Raw genomic sequence first — 24,072 nt, 5'->3', positions numbered from 1 at the left:
GAGCACTTAAGTTTTGTAAGAAGATGTTGAAATATATAACTTGATATCAAATAGAAAGTGTTTAAGAATAATAATAGAGGCTATACCATTTTAAGTTTGATCGGCCTAGTGTAAAAGCTAGTCATCTATATATAAGTCATTTTTTATAATAAGCAATACATAATGATTCCTCGGTAATAGTTTACTTGTGAGCTCCCCTCCTTCCCTCTTGTTTCTTGCTTGTATACTATTTCATTCTTACATGTTGGATGAATGCTGATTTGAATAGGTTTGATTGTAGGTTTTTCTCTTCCATTAGCTTCGCCTGCAGTCCGTGCATTTTTTAGAGAGAACGATCATATAGGACTAGCTTTTCTCCCTTCACCCCTTTGGCAAAGGAGTGAAGAGAAAGCTCTCCCTTCACACCCTTGTGGAAAAATTATCCTTTGGCAAAGGAGCATTTTGGTGTGACAATGGAGTGGAGATGCGATAGGTGAGCTAGCACACCCACAAAGGGAAGCTGCAGCGTCTCTAAGAAGGCAAGACCCTACAACACATGCTTCTGCAAGGCTAAGGTAAGCTCTTGACTTGAACATATTTAGTGTTGCTGTCAGATTAGCTTGCGACTTAGCTCTCTTTATCCATCTATTCCAAGCTATTGGGCCCACTCAATATTGCTCGGTGTTGATTAGTTCACACTTCGAAAAAGACACGATTTTGGAGCCATCGGATATGTTTAGTAATGTATTTAATTATGATTTGAAGTTTGTTTGCATTACGACATTCTATTTTCATCTATTAGAAGAACAAAGTTCTATTTCTTTGTTGATTTGTAAGAAATTTGAGCCCAATCGACCTAGATTTCATTGCTTTAATTTAAGGATTAGCTTAGAAATTGTGATTAGGAGGGGAATCCACTCCAAAAACATGAGCATTAAGCTTCGTTGGGGTGAATTAGAGTGGAAAATTTATCCATGCATATTTTATAATTATTAATGCATTACTAGTATTGGTATCTTAGAAGCATGCAAATCCATCAAAAAATAATCATTCATTTAAACTAGGCCAAACTAGCTCTCGGGTAGGGGACGTATCACTCGTGCACACACCTACACACATCTTTGCACTCACACGTGTACACATTCTTACACCTTTTCACATCCTCACTCTCATGCACCCCCCACATTCGCACGTGCATATACACATATGCATGTGCACCACACATTGCACTGTACACACACCTTGCATCCATGCACATGCACACACATTTGCACCCACAAGTGCATCTCATTCAGTTACACACGCATTCATAAGTACACAAACATTCACACACCTTCACCCATTTACACCCGCATGCACACCTCCAAATGCACCATGACACGCGCATCCGTCGATTTACTTACACACACATTCATAAGTGCACACATATTCACACACCTTCACCCATTTACACCCACATGCACGCCTCCATATGCACCACCACACGTGCACACGTGCACATCACATGCACCTCATACTATAGACTTACACCCTTAACTCTGAATTTCATATATTCATGGTTATTGGGTCCACTCAATATTTCATGGTATCAAATAGGGAGTCATGCCTTAAAAGATAATCGATTTTGAAGTCTCTCTTTTGATTTTGTTGATTTCAGTCGTGTTTTGTGTTAAGTTTAGCATTCTATTTGCAAGATTAAAAGTGAAAACCCTAATTTCATTGGTCTTTTGCATTAGCAAAAAAGCTTAGATTTGATTCCATAGGACCAAAAGTGGATTAGCTACTGTGATTAGAAGTGATCACTTCTGATCAAAAACTTCTAATCAAAAAGTGATAATTAGCAAAAAGGCTTAGATTTGATTCCATAGGACCAAAAGTGGATTAGCTACTGTGATTAGAAGTGATCACTTGTAATCAAAAAGTGATCATTAGCAAAAAGGCTTAGATTTGATTCCATAGAACCAAAAAGTAAATTAACTAGTGTGATTCTAAGTGATCACTTCAAAAACATAACCTTTGAGCTCCAATTGAGTGGATTAAGATGGTTATTATTTTCTATAATTTTGTTTATGCATTGTTGAAATTGGCAATGTAGAACATCTATAAATCAATAAAAATCAACAAAAAATAAATTACTCACTTGTATAATGAACCGTAATTAGGATTAGGAACCTTAAAACACCCCATACAAGTCTAATAAATCTTTTAAACCAAATAACTTGGCTAAAACACCACTCGACACCTCTCGGATTGGGGGATGTGAGGCTACACACCCGTGAAAATCAGACGTGATCCTTGTAGATGTGAGTCTATAGGAATGTGACATGAGCCTATAGATATGTGACATGAGCCTATAGGAATGTGACATGAGCCTATAGGAATGTGACATGAGCCTATAGAGATGTGACACGAGTCTACCTAGCCGAGACGTGAGCCAAGTACAAGACATGAAGCGAGCCTGTAAGAATGTGACATGAGCCTATAGAGATGTGACATGAGTCTACCTAGCTAAGACGTGAGCTAAGTACAAGACATGAAGCTAGACTAGGGTAGTTCAACCTAATATTGTACCACAGCTAATTAAAGCTACCTTAAAGAAATGAAGTGAGCCTAGGGTAGCTAATATTGTACTAGCTAAATAAAGCTACCTTAAAGACTTGTAAGGACATAGGCTACCTATGTCCTAAAAGGATTTTCTTGTCATATAATCTATGGCACCATTCCCAAGACATATCCTTGGTCTTTTCAATTATTGGAGCATTAAAGCTAATTATTGCCCAATAATTACTCATCCCTACTTGGAATTTATGCCCAAGTGTGCCTATTTCAGAAAAATAAAATTTGTGAGCCTTTTAAAAAAAAACCATGAGTCCAACTAGTCGTGAGACATGAGCTACCTAGCCATGAGGTGTGAGGCCATAAGACGATGAGGCCACCAAACGTGAGCCTACCGAGTCTAGATCACAAGACCCATGTGAACCTATTTTGTACCAAAACTTACCAAAACTGCATGAGTCTATTTTATCCAAATCCGCGTGAGCCTATCCATACATAACATGAGCCCATTGTGCAGGATGTGGCCATGATCACCAAGCCTACATGAGTCTACATCACTAAATTTGTGTGAACCTACATCACTAAATTTAATGATGGTTTTACTTACTAGGCTCACATAAATTTAATGATGTCGGCTCACATAAAATTAGTGATGTAGGCTCACACAAATTTAGTGATGTAGACTCACGTAGGTTTGGTGATCATGGTTACATCACTAAATTTACGTGAGCCCACTGTGCGTGATGTAGCCATGATCACCAAACCTACGTGAGTCTACATCACTAAATTTGTGTGAGCCTACATCACTAAATTTACGTGAGCCGACATCATTAAATTTGTGTGAGCCCAGTAAGTAAAAATTATGTGAGCCCTACTCACTAGACCCATGTGAGCCTAGTCACATTTTTTACGTGAGGTGAGCCCACCAAATTTACATAAGGAGATAAGTTACAATCCATGCGAGCCTAGTCACTTTTTTACATGACATGAGCCCACAAAATTCATGTAAGGAGATAAGTTGCAATCCACATGAACCACTAGAGCTTTACATGATAGAGTTGATGCTGTGAGCCAACCCCCCAAAAAAAAAGTTTTCAAAAAACCAAAAAACACAAACAAACAAAAAACATTTATTTAATCATTTGTGAAGTACCTAATGCTTAACTAATGTTCATTCTATTCATACCTACTTGAGCGGTAGCCCAAATGTGGATGGAGGAACCACAAAACTCCTGGGAACAAGAAGCACCACAATCCTCCTCGTGCCATATTCACAAATAGGGTCAATGAATCATACCATAAATTTTGTGAGAAAAGGGCATTGAGAACCACTCCATCTCTAGTTGGAATAAGACCATGATCATTGAGATTCTCTTTATAGCTCTAGAAGTGCTCAAACCATGTCAGCCACCACACTTTATAAAACTTTTGGTGTCAACCCAGAGTTGGGTTTTCCCCAAGTAGACCATAGCCAAGCAGCCCCACAATCAATGTTGTAATAATCAAGACATGTCTCTTTTGTAGCACCATCAGGGGGGACAAGCAACCCATAGGATAATTCACAAGGCACACAACGTAATCAAGACATGTTTCTTTTGTAGCACCATTAAGGGTAGGCAACCCATAGGGCACAATTCACAAACCGGTCTACAAGAGCAAGTGAGAGTACCACCTCCCAAAGAAGCCTATTTTAGAAGTTTTTTCAACACGAAAAGCAACTGAACTGGTTTTTTAAAAAATAAAAAATAGTAAGTATGGATATATTCTTCAGATTTTGGCTTGGTGAAAGATGAAGAGGAAGTGTGTATGGTTTTCCCTAAAAAAGGTTTCCTAAATACTTATGTGTACCCACTAATACTTGTGTATGCTTTTCCCTAAAAAAGGTTTCCTTGTGTACCCGCTAATAAATCGTCACACATAGATATCTCAATCATAGCAAATAACGAATACAAACCCATCATATGCATCAGTATCATCAACATAAACCAAAGGAAACTCTTCATTATGTGCATCTAGATTCTTCCAAAATTCTTTAATGTGACTAACTTGGTTATCCCTCAACAAACAAACAAGATCATGTACCATAAGTCGATTATCACAAGGTACCAACATGGAGTTGTTTACCTCAAAAGTTGAAGTGCAATCTTGCTTGGGATTCTCTTACTCTCTCGATCCTTCTTGATGTCCAATGACCATAGAATAAAGATCATCCTCCTCGTTCTCATGTACATTGAATGTGTCAATGTCATCAAGCACCTCCAAAGAAGGAATCCACATGCTTCCAAGCTGTCAACAATGACTAATAGTAACTAAATCCGATTTCATGGTTACCTCCTTCTTGCGACTTGCAAGCCTCCCATATGAGCTCAACCTTGGGGATTTTGTTGCACAACACATGGACTCCATACTCTCAGTTTACACACACTCATCGTCTTGAATCTCATATGCATATGTCTTCCTTTGTCATTGTCAAATCTTGAATTGATTTTCTATCTATGATCACATATCTCCTCATAATACTTGGACCATGTTAAATTCCAAAAAAAGCACATTGTTCAAGTAAAGATCTTACCTTAGCCTTGCCATTCGAAACATAAATGCAACTTTCCAATGTGGGTGCGTCAGCTCATCCATGGCATCCTTGTAGCATTATATGGTAGTGATGTGTTTGAACACACTTAGGACTGTCGGGGCACTTTTTCCCTCACTAGGAGGTTTTTCCCCCGTGCATATGTATACCCTCTTATCTACTCGTTTTGGGGTGTGTACTTATCTTTTGTATCTAGCACACATTTGATCATTCTATTCTAGTGAGTTTGTGTACTCTCAAGCTTCTCTAACTTGTGTGTGTGCATTGTTGAAACCCTAACCCTAATTCCAACAATTGGTATCAGAGCTAGCTTCCTTGACACTTGATATACCGTAGTGTGTTGTATACTATAGTATACTTAATTTTCGGGGTCTGCGGCACGATTCGGGTACGTTTTGGGTACCGCAAGGTTTCTACAGACGTTCTGGAGAGGCATCATTTTGGATTGGTTCTGCTTGATTTTGGGTGTTTCGGCTGTGTAGCGGAAAAGATTTGGTGTACAGCAGCATCTATAGTGTCTTCGACAACATAGGCCATCATACTTTTGCCAGTAACACTCTATTCTCTACTTTGTGTTATTTTTCATACACTTTGCAAGTGATTCAGTGAGTGGCAGCCATCCAGGGTTGCATTGAGTGAATACTCAGTACTTGCAGTGTGTTGAAAGATTTTGCATTTGGTAAAAAGTCATGGCTGGTAGTAGTGATGTATTCAACATGTCTGCTGGAGGACAAACTTGATGGGACTAACTACCCTTTGTGGTCCTATATGATGAGGCATGTACTGGTTGCTAAATCCTGGTTTTGATATGAAAGGGGAAGAGTCTAAAGTATGCAGGTTGAAAAAGGCTCTTTATGGCCTTAAGCAGGCTCCTAGAGCATGGTATGAGAAGATTCATGCATACTTGGTTGCAAATGATTTTTGCAACAGTCTAACAAAAAGTACCCTCTATGTGAAGAGGAGGAAGGACACATTTTTTGTCATCGTTCTCTATACGTTGATGACATGCTGCTCACTCATGGGACCCAATATAGATCAGATTTCAACCTTTAAGGCTGATTTGCATTCATCATTTGATATGTCAGATTTGGGGCCCTTGTATTATTATTTGGGGATTTAGTTTATGCAACATGCAATGATGGCATTGTTATGATGCAGTCAAAATATACAGAAGCTATTGAAGAGGTTTAATCTTGAAGACTGTAAACCTGTGGGGCTACACCTATGGAGACAGTGCTCAACTTAGTCTTCAACATGCAGGAGACTCTTTTGATGCTATTTTGTATCCAGCAGGTTGTTGGATCCCTTCTTTATGTATGCAACATGAGGCCAGATATACAATATGCGGTCTCACAGTTGAGCAGATTTATGCATAGCCCAGGTACGAAGCATTGGTAGGCTGTCAAGCCAGTTTTTCGCTATTTGCAGGGCACTCAGTATTTTAGATTGTTTTATCCAAAGGGGGGTGAGTCACAGCTGCATGCTTTTAGTGATTCAGATTGGGCTGGATGTTATGACACACGAGTGTTTAGTGGGTTTTGCTTTCGCCTTGGTGATTCATGTATATCATGGCTCAACAAGAAGCAGTCTACAGTGGCCACTTCCAGCTGTGAAGCTGAGTACAGTTCAGCTTTACAGCTATAGTTGAGTGTGTGTGGCTTAGACGTCTTATGGCTGATTTGGGTGTTGGTGGACAGTCGTCTAGCACTACGATTTTCATTGACAGCCAGAGCGCATTAGCAATTGCGAGGAACCCAGTATTTCATGCTCACACTAAGCACATTGAGGTGCATTACCACTTTGTCAGGGAAGAAAGACTCTCTGCTCTGCAGAAAGCAGAGATCAGCTTGATCTATGTGCCTACACATAACATGGCAGATTTAATCACCAAGGCTCTTCCTCGTGAAAAGTTCGAAGCTTTTCGTAAAGCTTTGGGCTTACTGCCTTTTCAGGATTGATCGGCCATACCTTGTACACGTCAACATCATCACTCCAGGGGGATTTGTAGCATTTTATGGTAGTGATGTGTGTGAACACACTTAGGACCGTCGAGGTACTTTTTCTCTCACTAGGAGGTTTTTTCCCCCGTGCGTACTCTTATCTACTCATTTTGGGGGGTGTACTTATCTTTTGTATATCTGGCACACATTTGTTCATTCTATTCTAGTGAGTTTGTGTGCTCTCAAGCTTCTCTATCTTGTGTGTGTGCATTGTTGAAACCCTAACCCTAACAATCCTCACTTTGCTATCACATTGGAATGCTCCTTGCTGATTGGGTGAAGAAAGAGCTCTCTATGCCTAGATGGAGGCTAAAAGAGATTAGTCTTTCACGGTGGTACTCTCTCACACAAAAGGTGGGGGAAGAAGAGGAAGCTAATGCAAGAGGGAAACTACAAACAAACCTTATCCATTAAGCAAGCAAGATTCAATAGCATACAAGTAAGTAACGGTAGAGAAGAAGGGGAGCTTACAAGTATTCTATTGCAAGGGAATGATTATGTATTTCTTATTTTCAAAAATGACATATACAAATGACTAGTTTTCACCCTAGGTCAGCCAAACTTAAAAATGGTCTGACCTATACTTCTAGTCTTAAGCAAGCATAGTCCTTATACTTTCCCTATTTAAGATTAAGAATAAGGTAAGGCCGCAAAATAAAAGTGCCCATTTAAGAGGGTAAGATGGTAAAGTGCATTATAGCAGGTTGGGCGGGTGAAACTATGTCAACTTACAAAGTGTTTAACATATCCTCCTTCCTAATGGTGACTATGTCATTGCATCACCCAAGTTGGTTTGAAGTGGGCTACTAGGGATAGGAAGGTGTCGATGGTCCAGGGAGGAGGAACCATGAAGTTGGCAAAGTGCCTTACAGTAGGTGGGTGGGTGAAACTATGTTAACCTCTAGAGTAGTTAACATAACCCCTTCCTAATGGTGACCATATCCTTGCGCCACCCAAGTCAATGTCAAGTGGCTGTCGGGGGGGGTGTGGACGGTCCAGGAGGTGCCATGAAATTATCATATGGGGTTAAGTGATATGGTTGAGGACCAATCCACAACCACATACATGGTAAAGCGACGGTGAGAAGCCTAGGTAGCCCTAGTGGTAGGCAGCGTGTCAAGGTGGCATGGAAGGTGATAGGCACCGTAGAAGGTCTTCATGCAAGGCCTCCTACAGTTGTAAAAGTGGCATGGACCTTTCAAAATTAGGTAGCTACTTGTTGTGATTGGTAGAATGAGGGCCAGGAGTACCATGGAATAATTTGTATGGCGAATTGGATCTTCTTGGCATGACATGAGAGTATGTCCCGATCTCATGGCATGTGATGTTTAGAGATTAGTCTCCTTCATAAGGAATACATCAACTAGGGCAAGGTTTGGTTAGTATTGAAGTGGATTAAAAGTAGACATTGCATGCAATGAAGCTCTTTAGAGGAACCTTCAAGGTTGAGGGCTCTCTAGGTGATGGGTGGCACCATGGGCTTGCTGCCATGGTCCCCCCTATTGAGACGTACTTGGAGGGCTGGCATGATCCCCCTATTGAGAGATGTACTTGGAGGGGTAACATGGTCCCCCTATTGAGAGATGTACTTGGAGGGTTGGCATTGGTGAGGTTAGGTGCAGGTGTATGTGTGCGTACAAACTTTGCGATGTGAGATGTAAAAAAAGTGTGATGCCCAGAGTGAAAGATATAGGTGACATGCATGGGAAAAGGGGGCTGAAGGTGTGCTCATGTGTGCACTCCTCCAAATACTTCTCCAACTTAACAGCCTTTTGTAACTCACTTTGCTACTTCCTTTGACATTTAACATCCCTTTTCTTGGGAAGTCAAGATTATTACAGTGTTTGAGGCATATCAGCGGAGTTGGGTGGTCTCTGTGAGCCTAGAGGGATTTGGCATTAGCGAGCACTAGGAATAGAGGTAAGGGTGACCAAGAGTTTGTGTGATCGAAGGCGAGGTTGCGAGGTATTGCTGTGCTAATTTGAGGAGGATCCAAGCGATGGGTCGTGTGAGGCTTGCGCCCACCATGGTCCCCCCATCCAAAGATATACCTGGACAGATCTATAGATGATGAGGCTTAATACAGGCTCTTGAAAGAATGGTACTAGGCCCATGTATATATTCCAAGCGTCATGCAAAGGGTGGGCCCGTAGAAGCTCCTTCTAGTTAAAACACCAACACATCACTTTCTTCGACACTTATTTATCTCCTTTCTTCGACACTTATTTATCTCCTTTCTTTGACTCTTACACATGGTTTGAGATAGGGAATTGAGTGTTGATGTGCAGCAAGGCTCGCTTATAAGGCGTGTGTAAATGAGGTTGGGTTGTCCATAAGAATGGAAAAACTTAGACCACCCAGTATGGAATGTATGTTGGTACATTACAAGCGATGGGTGGCTTGTGCTGGTGGACAATGTTGACCAAGGGATGCATCTTTGCAGTGACCCCTTGGTATCTCTACCTCGTTTGATTGGCATGGTTATAGGCATGTTTTCTATCTTAGAAGGAGATGTGGAGCCTAGTTGATTCTTGGGCATTTGTCGGCTTTGGTACCTTTTTCAGCTCATCTTCCTTGTTAGGTTCTCGTCCTTGTTCTCATGAGCCCTCTCTTGCCCTATTTCTCTCTCTCTCTCTCTCTCTCTCTCTCTCTCTCTCTCTCTCTCCTTTTCTCTTTTTGTCTCTTTCCTTTCTCTGTCTCTCTTTCTTCTCTTATTTTCTCTCTCTCTTTATCTTTCTTTCTCCTCTTTCTAGGTTTTTTAATTAAAAAAATTAAGCTTTTTTTGACACATGGCACACGTGAGCATTTTTTCCTTTTTTTGACACATGAGCCTACATAGCGATGTGGCACCTTTTTTGGACATGTAATCCTATATTGCCTAGTGGCACACATAAGTCTACGTTTCCATGTGACACTTTTTTAAAAGATTTTTTTTAAGGACACGTGATACATGTGAGTCTATTGCCACATGGTACTTTTTTTAAGATTTTTTTGGACAACACTTTTTTTAAATATGAGTTTTTAAATAGGTGGCACAACGAGAGCCTACGTGGCATTTTTGTTAGGTGTGCATGCGTGCATGAATGTGTGTCTTGTGTGTACATAAGTGCATGTACTTGTTTATAAGGGTTAAGAATTTTTAATCATTCCTAGGTATATGTGTCTTGTGTGTACATAAGTGTATGTGCTTGTTTATAAGGGTTAAGGGTTAATGTTTTTTAATCATTCCTAGGTATATGTGTGTACAAATTGATAGGAAGTGCTATGTTACATATGTATGAGGTTTTAAGGTTTTGGCCTACTATGTGGCCTCACTGAGTAAAGGCGGAGAGTCGCTTGCCCATCCATGATAAAAGACTTGACATCACTATCCATCGGCTTTGTTGGCATGCTTGATTGAGCTTTGTCTTTCTAGTTTCAACTATCAAGTTGGTGTTGTAACGTGGCCCACACGTGTTTGTACAATTGATAGGAAGTGCTACATTACATATGTATAATAGGGTTTTAAGGTTTTGACCCACCATGTGGCCTCTCATTGAGCAAAGGCGAGAGTCACTTGCCCATCCATGACAAGACTTAACATCACTACCATCTCCTTTGCCTAGCATGCTTAATTGAGCTTTGTCTTTCTAGTTCCAATTGTCGAGTTGGTGTTATAACGTGGCCCACATGTACGTTGTAGGGTCATGGTGATCTTTTTAAGCCTTGGGGTTGCTTGATGGTGCCACGAAAGTGTGTGCATGGCTCTCTTTGGGGTTTGGTACCATGGATGGCTCTTATTTGATGGGAATAGGGATGGGTAATGCCCACTACACATGGGCAAGATACTGCTTCTTCTTGTTTGGCACTATGGGTGGCTCTTATTTAATGGGAATAGGGATGGGTAAGGCCACTACACATCGGCAAGGTACTGCCTCTTCATGGACTCCTCCGACTTCTCTGAAAGTGGTGTCAGCACATGACTCGAGGTGTGGAACCAACTGCTCTCCAATCTTGCTTAAGCTTTGGGGTTGGCGCGTTGAAGGCAAGGCTTTTGGTCTCCACTCCATCTTGATATTGCATTTGATGATGTGGCCACCTGGCTTAGTTGGGACCTAAACAAATGTCTCGACTACCTACTGGGTTCATTAGGGGAAATTCGGGCTCATTTTTGGGCCCTCTAAGGAATGCCACATCATAAAAAATGAGGCCATGGTAATTTTTTTTGTAAATCAGCTCCAATTTTTTCGGAGGTTACATATGTCGAATCTACTCTTCAAGACCTTTTCATTGATATATAACATGATGGGGTTTGGACATGACCCATGAAAGATGTACAAAAAGTAGGTTCAAAAATGACGATGTGGACCATTTACGGTAGCCTTTAAACTTGATTTTGGGGAAAATGGTATATCTTGAGCTTAGCAACTCCAAATGTTTCCGAGTTTAAAATTATAAGATCTACTTTTCATGATCTTTCTAATGATATGTCATATGATGGGGTTTTAACATAAAGTAAGAAATGTTCACTGCAGCCTCCATTTTCAAGGCAAAGATGGCAAAAAATCCCTTAGAGGGCCCAAAAATGAGCCCAAATTTTTCCTAATGTGAATTGGCATTTGAGGTGGCAACCTGACTCTCTTTAGCTTTGGAGATTAGGGTGCATTCCACGAGGTTATTGGGACCCAAATGCAAGGATTTCTGCCATAGAAGCCTTGAGCTTCTAAGATCTTGACGGGATCCTTGTTTTTGGTAAAACTCTATTGCATGGGGCTACCGCCAAATCTCCACTCATGGATAGCCTTGAGCTTCTAAGATCTTGACGGGATCCTTGAGGGTTGGGTAAAACTCTATTGCATGGGGCTCCCGCAAGATCTCCACTCATGGATAGGCTTATGTTTTACCAGATCTTATCATACTTTCCCTAGCTAGTGAGGGTACCCACTGCTCCTTCGTGACCTCCCTTCTCTGAAGGGTTGTTGAGTTTGAGGTTTAGGGGGTGGTCTTTGTCTTCATTGGCGAGCTTTTGGCTCTCCATAATGGTTTGAGGGGGTGGTCGACGTGGTGAGGCAAGGGGTTGTTGAGTGTTAGGGGCTACCTGAGGTGATGGCTTGTAAGTGGAGAAAGAAGCTTAGGATGTTGATAGGTGCAGGGTGCCCTCATGGTATAGTAACCATTCCATGGGAAGCTCACATGTGTTGCGGTTCTTTTTCGCCAACTAACTACACAATCAATGGCTCTAAGGATGATGCTCTCTGTCATTGTACCCGTGGGGGTCACATAAAACTTGCAAGACATAGGTTTAGTTTCAATATAAAATTAAGCTTTAAAACAATTGGAGATCATAGATGGGAATTGTTTACTACGGTAATGGTTCCTACAGATGGTACAAGGGGGTGGTGGCCTAATGAGGTCCACATCTCCCAAGATACCATGTCTTGGAGACTACCAACACGTGTGAAAGGAATCCCAAGGTGGCCTGTGGACAAACCGGCCTGTGGGGACAAACCTAAGCTTCCATCGTTGCCAACCCAACTCTTTATATGTCTTCTCTTGTTTTTTTAACCTCTTCAAAATTTTATAGTAGCATGAGATTTTTACAATATTCTACGTTTTCTTCTCTATTACTCCAAATTTTATGATGTATGATTTAACCTAAATTTTGGGAACAGTAGAATGTACTATTTTTACCTAAGGAATATTAAATATTCTAATTTAGTCTATCTTTTTTATAAACTTTGATATTCAAAAATTTAAAAAAAATAAATACTTTAAATAATTTTTTGACAAATTTTACCCCACCCCGTCATAGTCATTGATTATGGGAGGTTGAATCTGAGCCATATAGTCAAATGGCATTAAAAGCTCAAAATCAGATACCACATTAGCTCTCTTGCAATGTTAAAAGTATTTTCAATGTGTGATTGAAACATTAGGAATATTGGAATGTGATGTGGAGTAAATGGTGATGGGAAAGCAATTCCCCTTAGAAAGTTCAGTAGCTATGTTAGTGGTGGCAAACCCAACATAACAAAGGGTGAAATGTAGACCCATGAGCAGTCCCCACCAGACCACTGTCATGGTCTGGAGATTGATGTTTTTTAATGATTTTTTTGTTCAATGATGTGTCATTTATTAATTAAAAGTTGACTTCTAATGTTCTAATATTGCTAATGATTTTTTGTTCAATGATGTGTTATTTATTGGTTAAAAGTTGAATTTAAATGTTTTAATATTGCTAATTTTTCAATTCTAGATTATTGATCTTATTTTCTTGAATAACATTTCAATACACATTTTCTTAATTTAAATGTTTTAATATTGCTAATTTTTCAATTCTAGATTATTGATCTTATTTTCTTGAATAACATTTCAATACACATTTTCTTATTTTTGGTCCAACTTGTAATATAAGATAATGATAGTTTTTTTAATTATCCAAGTAATGGTCTCTTTTTCTAAAGGGACAACATACTTTAACATCATATTGTTCTTATGAATGTTATTGCTAAAGTTTCAACCATTTCCCTTTTTCATAGAAATCATTAGCATGTGAAACATTCATGCACTTTCCCCACCCCACTAACATAACAATGATTTTAGAAAGCACTCATAGATTGCTTAATTAGTGGAGTAATTAGGGAGACATTAAAATTAAAAACCATGAAACCTTGATGGTCATTTTGGATTTAAGAGCCCATTACCACATATTCGATCTTTTGGGAAGGAATAAGAGCCCATTACCACATATTCGATCTTTTGGGAAGGAATAATAAGGCTATCAAGTTTTGCCACGTGTAACTCTTGGCATAAGTGCACATAAAATGAGCATTAATTCTCAATTGAAGCCTACTGGTACAAGCTTGCTGCTAAATCGAGAGGAGGATATGATCAAGAAGGTCAGGTCAAGATTTTCTCATGTTGAAGAGTTGAGGAAGCACCTTGATGGAGTGTGACAACAAGAAATTTTGAAATTACAAAAATTCAACCAATCCATGCCCCATCATTTCTAACACATTCGACAGAGAGAATTTGACTACCTCCCACTTCTCACTCACAATATCCTAACCGTGCAGTGTTGGAAGAAAACCATCCCGTGCAGTGTAATTTTCATAGTTCAATTTAAGAAAAACCGGTTGTAAATTTGCATAGCCTTGAATTTAAAGGTTCAAAATTTTAAAATTTTTAGTTAGAAAACCCATATTAACTTTTGCATTTTTCAATAGAAATTGGTTTAGCTCTTTAAGGTCATCCTTTTTTTCACTGGTTAGAAAAAAGGTTTATTTCCGACACTGGTCCTCACGGCATTTGTTTCTAACACCAGTCCTCTTGACAACAAGGACAAAAAATACAAGGTTAACATGTCGCACAACGTTCAGGAAACATTTTTTAGTGAACCTGACATGAACCCTTATGTGTGACGAGGGGTTAAAGAGGAAAATGCAATTTGAACAAGCACTTTCTTCATAGGTTTAACCAAATACTACTATTTAAAAAAAAAATTGGAGGAGACATTTTTTCTTCTCCTCTCAAGATGAGGCAGATTTTTAAGAAGTTGAAAAGGGTCTAGGATGAACCAAACCCTGGTGTCATAAATAGTATAGTCTCTTCCAATATCTATTATGGCAATTTTGTGTGGGTGTCTCTTCCAATTCGATTCTTTGATGGAGGCCAAAGATGACCAACATTGTCATGTTAATACACACACATAGCATAGCATGGTCGAGTAGGGCATAATCAAAGATGAACTTGCCAATGATGGCAATTTCTCTGATGGACGAGATTACTACGATTGTTATTGTATTCATATTAAAGAGACATGATAAAGTATTTGAATTGTTGTACGCCATCTCAATTAAATGCTTAGCAGCATGATTAAAGCCGATGAGCGTAAGCTATGTCCCTCTGACCAAAATTTGATACCCTGTTTCTACGAGTGTAAAGTGGGAATAATTAGGAATATTACTGCTTACATTTTTGGACAGGGTTATAATTTATAGGAGCATCTTGGAGTTACGGTTATAGAGGAGGTAAGAGTCAAAGATTTGTTGGGTGTGAATTAGCATCCGTATACAAAGGCATTAAAGATTCATAGGGAATCCCGGATTGAAAATAAGGCAGATTAAAATATGGTACAAAAAAAAACTAAAAATTCGATACCAATAAAAAGGTCAAATCTGCAGCGAGACCATTGAGGGTGCGCCCACCCCCCCCCCCCCAATGAGGTAGTTTCACTCCGAGAGTGGCCAGCCATGGAGGGGCCTATCCTCCATCCGAATTTTTTTGTGCTCTTTCAGAGGTGGTCTGTAATTCAGCCTACTGGCTGGTTTTTTCATAATAGAAGGATATTTTGCCCCGTGAAAAAAAAGGACAACATTGGGGTTAGTTCCTACAGGCCTGAAAGTACCTGAGTGCCCAGCTACTGGGAGCTCTCTTGCAGCCTATATAGTTCATACGAGAGGAGAGGTGACATGGTCGTGTGGGCAATGTTGTTTTGACCTGCCCTCTGCATGGCTATGTGATCCTGCACATGACCCTTCACCGGACAGGATGTGGAAACTATTTGAGGATGTGAGCCCAGCATTCCCATCTCACAGCTGCACAGTCGCTAGGTCAGGAAACCCAGTACCCCGCAGGCTACCAGTACCCCTAGTTGCATTGACCAAATTGTGGGCCACCAGCTGCAAGCACCCAGAAACAGCCCCTTGGTTAAGAACTCAAGCATTGCTAACCACTCCGGTATGTAGGCTATGCCTCTGGGCAAACTGAACATATACAAGCATGCCATGTGCTCAAAATACAAAAGGTAAAATAAAACTAGTGTAGGGAGTACAGCTCATTCGTCAGTAAGTAAAAGATACACCTCTGAAGTCAGTTCATAGCCGTTATCACTTAAACCTACTCTTTGACCATGTAAAGCTCCAAAATAATTAAAGAGTGCCTGCCTCTCTTGTGAAGGCAATCCTGCGTGCCAACAAAAACAGCTAAAGCCAACCAGTGCTCAAGCACCTGATGAAACCAAGTTCAAAATCGCTAATACAATTCAGATTTCAACAGAAACTAGCTTTGGCCTCTTGTGGTTGCCTGGAAAAGGCTGTCTGAATTCCTGCAAAAGGCTCCCAAGACAGTCAAAAGAAATTCACATAGCAGGTACTGCAGGACTCAAGGCCAGCACCGCTGCACCAGGCTGACCTTGTATTTGTTACAGATTATGCATTAATAAGAATTTTTAGACATTCTACATGCTCAGTAACTAAAACCTTGTAAAAGCAGAAAAAAAAAGTGTGCACTTTGCATGCTAGCTCATACAGCAAAAAGATTCAAGTGACACCCGATAAATAAATTGAAGTCTAAATCTTTATCAATAATGTAGGAAGAGAAAACAGACAAAAAACCTCTCCCCAGCTTAAGGGGGTGGGGAATAGAATGCATGACTCATGAAAAATAACCCTAGAAGGCAACTTGGGTTCAACACATTATACAGGACTTAATCGGTAGTAAGCGGGTATGTCAGACAACCACATCCTCGAAACCTTGCAGTTCCTACTGTTCTCATGATGATTTGCTGAGCATCTTCTAAAAGCTTTACAACCTCAGAGAAAGATGGTCTGACTTCTGGATTTGCATCCCAACAGCGAGTCATGATTTCTATGAGAGCTGGGGGGCAGTCTGGTGGAATATCAGGTCTCACACCTCTATTCACGACAGCAAATGCAGCTTGTACTGCAGTCATGTTCTGAAATGGAAGATTCCCAGTTACCAGCTCCCAAAGGACAATACCAAAGCTGTAAACGTCCACTTTATGATTATAAGACCGATGTTGTATCATTTCCCTGAGAGAAGCCAAACACCTTAGCATTAAGTATAAAATAATCCAGCTTTGAAACTTAATAGACGTGTCTTCATGCCATTAATGCCACAAGCTGCTACCACTCGAAACAAACCATAGGCCTGAAAATCACATTACATAAAGAAAAATTTTGTGAACTTTTCACAAGACAAAGACGACATCATGAAAGTCTTGCAAGGCAGAGTCCAATAGTGGATTGATACAGCTGAAAATTTTCCACTAGAGACAAAACAAAGTGGAGTGAAGTAGACAGCTCATGAGAGCCTGCCGTGTCATGCCAGATACTTTCCAACACAGTGCATGCAAAGCAAATTGAACTTTTCTAGAACCATTTTGGAGATAACACCTTGAGACTGAACAGCATAGACAGTCTTCTCAAAAACTTGGTAACAGTGACATGTTCTTAGTGTACAGAAACCATCATTTTATGGGTAATACCTACCCTTTGGACAGTGGAAAAAGTCTTCTTGAGAACTTGGTAACAGCAAACTTCCCTACATGATCTTAGTGTACAGGCCAAGCAGTATAAATCATTAGAACTGCGGCCTATATGGCATGAAACAGCAACTCAGGCAGATCTGGGTTATAGTTTCGCTGTAAAGGGAAGGAGCTTATAAAGACTTGGCACATCTATAAGGCAACCATGCATCACATGCTGGATCTTGTGCTCTGCATGAGAAAAGCTGAACCGCGGAAGATCTGGATTATGGTTGGGCTGTACAGGGAGCTTTTAATGACTTGGTACATCTGCTATGCAATCATGCAGAATTTATCTAAAGCTATAATGTTCTCTGCATGAGAAAATCACCTCCAGGCTCCTACTATGAACGTTAAGTATCCTAATCATCCATCAGGTAGAGTATGACTCCCCAGCATGTTACTATTGGCTGCCAATCTGATGAAATCCTTATGCATCCAACTCAAGCTACATTTTGCACTTACTACTCACAAACGGTTGCTATCCAGTGATCCCTGAAATTCTCCTCTCACCAAAATGGTATTCTAAAGCCTTTGTGACACTAAAGTATCAATATTGTAGACTGTATGTCATGGTGGTGACTTGTGAACTCATCCAGGACCAGGACCAGGCCGGGCCACTTTTTCTCTTTAGGAAATTTTTTTCCCCAACCATGTGAACACCCACTTATCCACATTTTAGGGTGTATTTATCTTTTGTACTCGGTAAACACATTTCATTATCAAGCAATCTACATGGAGTGGTGAGATCTCTTCCCTCTCACACTGCTCTGCATCTCCACGACTCTGTGTGCACGCGCACGCACGCACGCAGTGCTGCTGCTGCTGCCCTGACCCCAACAAATATGGGAGCCCCAAAACCACTGTATCCACCCAAGGGGCACTCATACACTGGTGACATATACTTGAAGTTGAAGACTCCGAAAGATTTCTGTGGAAACCACAAAATGGCATAAACTATGTGGACTCCTTTCCCTGAGGCAAAAGAGCTAGAAACCTCTACCAACAAGTGCCAACAGCCAAACAAGTGGACAGCTTTTAACCGCCTAAACACTCCCACAATCACTGTAACAACACACTAGCAAGACTGCTCCATACACTAATGTACAAAATCGATAAACCCTTGTGACACCTCCCCTAACAATCAAAACCCACCCAAGTCTCCATACACACAGATCAACCTGCCTTACTACATTTGCTGCAAGGCAATCTGCAAGTCTTCTACCTAATCCTTTGCTGGGAATTTAATTTATCCTCCTTGGAAGCACGGAGCTGGAAGTGCATGTCATGTGCCACACTTATTTCCAGTGAAACACATTTGTCTAGCTAATATATCCTAATACTGTTGTTATGTTCACTTCTAATCAAGCCGCACAGCATCCACCAAAGTGGACACTCAGTGATCCATAATGTCAATCTCTATATGAATGGAAAGCTAATTGAAATATCTTTAGTTCTCAAATTCATCAATGGAATTTTCCAAGGCTAGTAGTGAAGTTTGAAGATATTAGCATGAAACATACGTAAGTGAGCTACCTCATACACCATCAAAGACTTCGCAAGTAGTACGAAATGCTACCACCATGTACCACAATGCAACTTAGTTTAACTGTTCGAGAAGGGATTGGTAGAACTAATGTGTCTTATTCTGGTACATTGGAACATCCAGTTGGTCTCTACTTCAAAAGACTTGAAGTCAAAACATCCAGCATCTTTACTCCAACAAGTTGCATGCATGTGGATCATAATGAATGATAATGAAATGTGGACCATAAAGTGAGTACCTCCCTACCTAGCCAATAGATGGTGTGACATGCATCCATCTTCATATGCATGTGCCATGGTTTTAGAAACGTTTAAGCCAATTAGGTTTAGTAGACCTTTGTGAGCATTCACAATAGGGATACATGAGCGTAGGTAAGGGTTTGCAACATAGGGTATGACACAGGTGCACGACTATGAGGGATTATAGCCGCCCGGAGGACCTGACCCATGCAAATGATCAAGCCGGAAACCAAAGAGCAGTAAAGACTGGCGTCGGACACTATTGGTCACAGTTGGAAATGTGGGACCCGTTAATACAAAATCAGTAGCAAATCAGCTTGGAGTAAAATGAACAGGTTTCGGCCAGTTTTAGACCAGGTTCAGGCAGCCTAACCATGGGCAAACCAGCCTACCCAAGGGGCTACCTTTTTAGCGCAGCATGAACCCATTAAGTAACTTTTCTCAAACTTTTTTGGGATAGCAAATGGCTAATCACTTGTGTTAGTTGGGAGGAAGTATTCCTATAAATGGGCACTAATCCCCTCATTCCTCTTCAGCTTTCAAGAGTCCATAGAAATCAGCTAACGCAAGTCTGAAATAGACAACGAAGGTGAAGAAGAAGGTTGCTCAAATTTACCACATTGTTAACAGACAGACTCGCATGGTTACCAGGTGTTTCAAAAAACATGTTTCATAAACGCTTCGTAGCCCTGCCAGATGTTTTATACACCAGAGGATACACGCTCCTTAAAAAAATGCATATGCATTTTTTTCTGCTAAAACAATTTGAGAATTCAAATGAATTATGTATGTATATATATATATACAATATGTATATGTATATGTATATGTATATGTATATGTATATACATATACATATACATATACATATATATATGTATATGTATATGTATATGTATATGTATATGTATATATACATATACATATACATATATATATATGTATATGTATATACATATACATATACATATACATATACATATACATATATATATGTATATATGTATATGTATATGTATATATGTATATACATATATGTATATGTATATACATATATACATATACATATATGTATATACATATACATATATATATGTACATATACATATATATATGTATATGTATATGTATATGTATATGTATATGTATATGTATATATGTATATGTATATATATACATATACATATATGTATATACATATACATATATATATATATATGTATATATGTATATACATATACATATATGTATATATGTATATACATATACATATACATATATATATGTATATGTATATGTATATATGTATATACATATACATATACATATACATATACATATATATATGTATATGTATATGTATATATGTATATACATATACATATACATATACATATATATATATATATATATATATATATATATATATATATATATATATGTATATATAGACATATACATATACATATATATATATATGTATATACATACGTATACATAAATTCTGCTTGTATGGGAGCCCAATACTCAATTTAAAGAAAGATTTGTCTCAAACATGTTTCATAGATATAAACTTTTCCAAAACATTTCATACCTCAGCTGAGGTATGAAACGCGTTTCATGGCAACTACGACACAGAGAGCACACGTAAGGTAGCTTTGCGGTTTTCAGCCACAGCCATTTGTACTTTCATTCTCGTTTCAGTAAAGTAGTACAAAAAATATTGGATCTAAGGAGGATCAAAGCAACATCTCATGTGACAAGTACAAAGTTTGTGACCCCATTCAAACCATATACCTAGGTGTTATGGATTCGCACGACTGAATCCACCCAAGATCTCCTAAACACGAGACACACAAGTTAGTAAGTCTTAATTCAGGTTTGCAGGCTCAGGCTCACCACCCAACCATAAATTCCGCCAATAGGATCACCCTATTTGGTATTTCAGGGTTAGTTGGTGTGAACACCGTCTTTGGATGTGAACAGGCCTTATTTGGTTTTGATCAAAAGATAAGGCTTGATGTCTATAAAAGCATGCACTCGGTGGTTCTATTACAATGAGCATTATTTGAGTTTGCAATCTCTCTCTTGTTCTCTCTCTCTCCCTCTTCTTCTTTTTTTCCAAAGAAAGATCCTTCTATTAGTTACAAAGAAAAAACCAGCTATTTGGCTAAATACAACACTGCTAAAAAGCAATCCAAATATACATATGAGATAAGAGAGGGAGGACTCCCTCCTCGGATGGCCACTGTTGGGGTAAAGGCGTTATGCCCACCCTTATAGTGTGTACAAGCCCATAAGTTATAGTACATAGTACACTTAGTACTTTTAATGTACTAAGTGCACTATGTGTACTAATGCAATATACATGTGTGATAGGGGAGTCACACACTCATACATGATGAGTTGACTTATCCCCACAACTCTCTCTCTCTCTCTCCCTTGTTCTTCTCTGAGTGTATGTCTCACACACCAACTGGTATCAGAGCCATTCGGTGCAAGCAGATTCTTCCCTGGTCCTTTGTTGTCTTCAGAGTCTCCAGTCAAGCTAGAAGCGACCAGCAGGTTGGGCGCAGCCTGTGTGTGAAGAGGCCAGAAGAAGCGACCAGCACGCAGCTGTAGTAGATAGGTGGGCGTAAGGAGAAGGTGGCGGAAGCCACTTCTGTGCTGAATCACAGCAGCCAGGCGCCTACAGCAGTCTAGCGTGGCGTCAAGCGTGGAGCGAACATAAGCGCACACCTAGGCGAGTGGCGCTAGGCGAAACGTAAGCGAAGGTCGCTGGGCATTAGTCGTCGACTAGTTTAAGGCTCACAACGCGTTGGGCGGAGCCCGTCATGTAAACTGGCGCTAGGCGAGCGAAGCGCACAGCAGGCGAAGGCGGCTGCAAAGCAAGCAGCACACGCGCGTGGAGTTCCAGCGGGAGTTCCAGTGCAGCAGCATCTTCATTGCGTGGGCAGACGTAGCCACCCAGTCAACGCAGCAGCACTGGACAAGCTGCCGTCATTGATGTCCTTCCCGCCTACGACTTCCAGCCCAATACACAGCAGGAGAGAAGATTCAACACCTTCGAGCAGGGATCCTCAAGCTGTAGCAGTGTAGCCGGTCAGCATCAACATCAGCAAGAAGCGCCCCCCCCTGCCTGCAAATCAGAGAAAAATCAAAAAATTACAAGGTATTCTGCTTCAATTTTTTTTTGGGATTTGCAATTGAGCAAGTACAATCAACATTGAGCAGGTACAGGTGCCCAATTGCTCAATTTTTGAGCAAAATTGGCAAAATTTGGTGACATTGGTCACAATCAGGATAAATTTGCAGGAAATTGGTCAAATCAGGATCAATTTACAAGAAATTGGATGTCAAAATTTGGGGCTTTTGATGTAATTGTGCAATTAAGCACTCATACATCCTGTATGATGTAAAAAATCGCACATTTGGGCAAAATTGCAGCAAATTGCAGTGCAAATCAAGGGGCTTTTGTGCCGATTTGGTTGATTTGCATGCAGGCAATCGCATTTGATGCTGTGGATAATGTGTTGATGCCTTACAAGCACTCAATGTGCCTGTAAATCAAGGGGCTTTCATGTATTGGATGTATATGTGGCCAGGGGGAAGCATCGTGAACACTCTGGATGCCTTCATGTGCGTCAATGTACCATGTATGATCACCAATTGATCTTAAATCAAGGGGCTTTTCAAGTTTGTATGCTTGTTGACCTTGGCAAAGCAGCAGGCAAGACATTTATGCCTTGAATCCTCAAAAAAATCAGCTTGCAATCAAGGGGCTTTTGCCCAATTTCTGTTCGGGACTGTTGTGTGCAGTGTTCGGGATTGTAAAAGTCTGATTTTCACTCATTTGGACAGCCAGGAGAGCATTTACTGCTACTGTACCTGCTGGTACAGATTTGGCACAGCTTTGTGCATGTTTTGGCATGGCTGTACACTGTTTTGAGTGACCAAAAGGTTCAATTTCAGCTGCTGAACTTGCCGGTACAGGTTTGGTACATCATTGGTGAGCACTTAGTACTGCTGTACAGTACTTTGGAAGGGCAAAAGAGCACATTTAAGGTGCTGTCCAAAATCTGCAGCAACCAGATTTTGGTGTTTTCATCACAAAAAGTGGGAGAAAAGTTGCATTCTTGCTTCCGCAGTGGGAGATAAAGCTTGGGAGAAAAACTGTGAGCACTTTGTGTGCTTTTGGTGCAGTGTTTGCACATTTTGCAGGGAGTCAGGCATTGACAGGTTGCATTTTGCTATGGCAACCACAGGTGAGAGCTCTTCATTGCTTCACATCAAGAAGCTTGAAGGCTCGCATAATTATGATATTTGGCAAACCCAGTGCTACAATGTGTTGCTTCAGAAAAAGCAGCACAAGCCTATCAAAGAAAGGGGTGTAATGCCCGCTTCTCTTACTGCTGAAGAGTGGGAAGATATGGATGAGCTGGCAAGATCTACTATCATGTTGTCTGTGTCAGACTCATTACTTTTCAGCATTCGTGAAGAGAAGACAGCTTGGGGAATGTGGCAGAGATTGCAGGACTTGTATGCCCAACAAAGTGCCTCAAGCAAAGTGTATTGGTTGAAGAAACTCATAGGCCTTCAGATGAAGGAAGGGGCATCTATGACAGCCCATCTCAATGAGTTTAATGGTATTGTTAGCCAAGTTATAAATCAAAAGTTGGCAATGGACGATGAGTTCAAAGCCACTTTTTTGTTATGCACTTTGCCAGAGAGTTGGGACACATTCAGGACAGCCACTAGCAATTCGAATGCTATGCTGTCATATGCAGATGTTGAGGGTGCTCTTCTTCAAGAAGAGATGAACAAGAAAAACAACTCTGTTGGAAAGTCCAATGCAA

The 24,072-nt window shown here is 40.2% G+C and overlaps 1 protein-coding gene across 1 annotated transcript in view; it reads right to left on the bottom strand.

The window, feature by feature from the left end:
• Positions 1-16,443: 16,443 nt before the first annotated feature.
• The window catches only part of LOC147627109 (serine/threonine-protein kinase STY13-like), a 42,539-nt gene continuing 34,910 nt past the window's right edge, over positions 16,444-24,072 (bottom strand). The window contains exon 2 of the mRNA XM_086815686.1: positions 16,444-16,937. Coding sequence (XP_086671812.1) covers positions 16,592-16,937 — 346 coding nt within the window. The 3' untranslated portion in view covers positions 16,444-16,591. The remainder of the gene's footprint in view (positions 16,938-24,072) is intronic.

The sequence above is a fragment of the Cibotium barometz genome, chromosome 21 (genome assembly GCF_041138505.1).
Source record: "Cibotium barometz isolate CiBa-2024 chromosome 21, ASM4113850v1, whole genome shotgun sequence".
Lineage (NCBI taxonomy): Eukaryota > Viridiplantae > Streptophyta > Polypodiopsida > Cyatheales > Cibotiaceae > Cibotium > Cibotium barometz.
The sequence above is the reverse complement of the archived record's forward strand: the minus strand, read 5'-3'. Positions and strand labels throughout refer to the sequence as shown.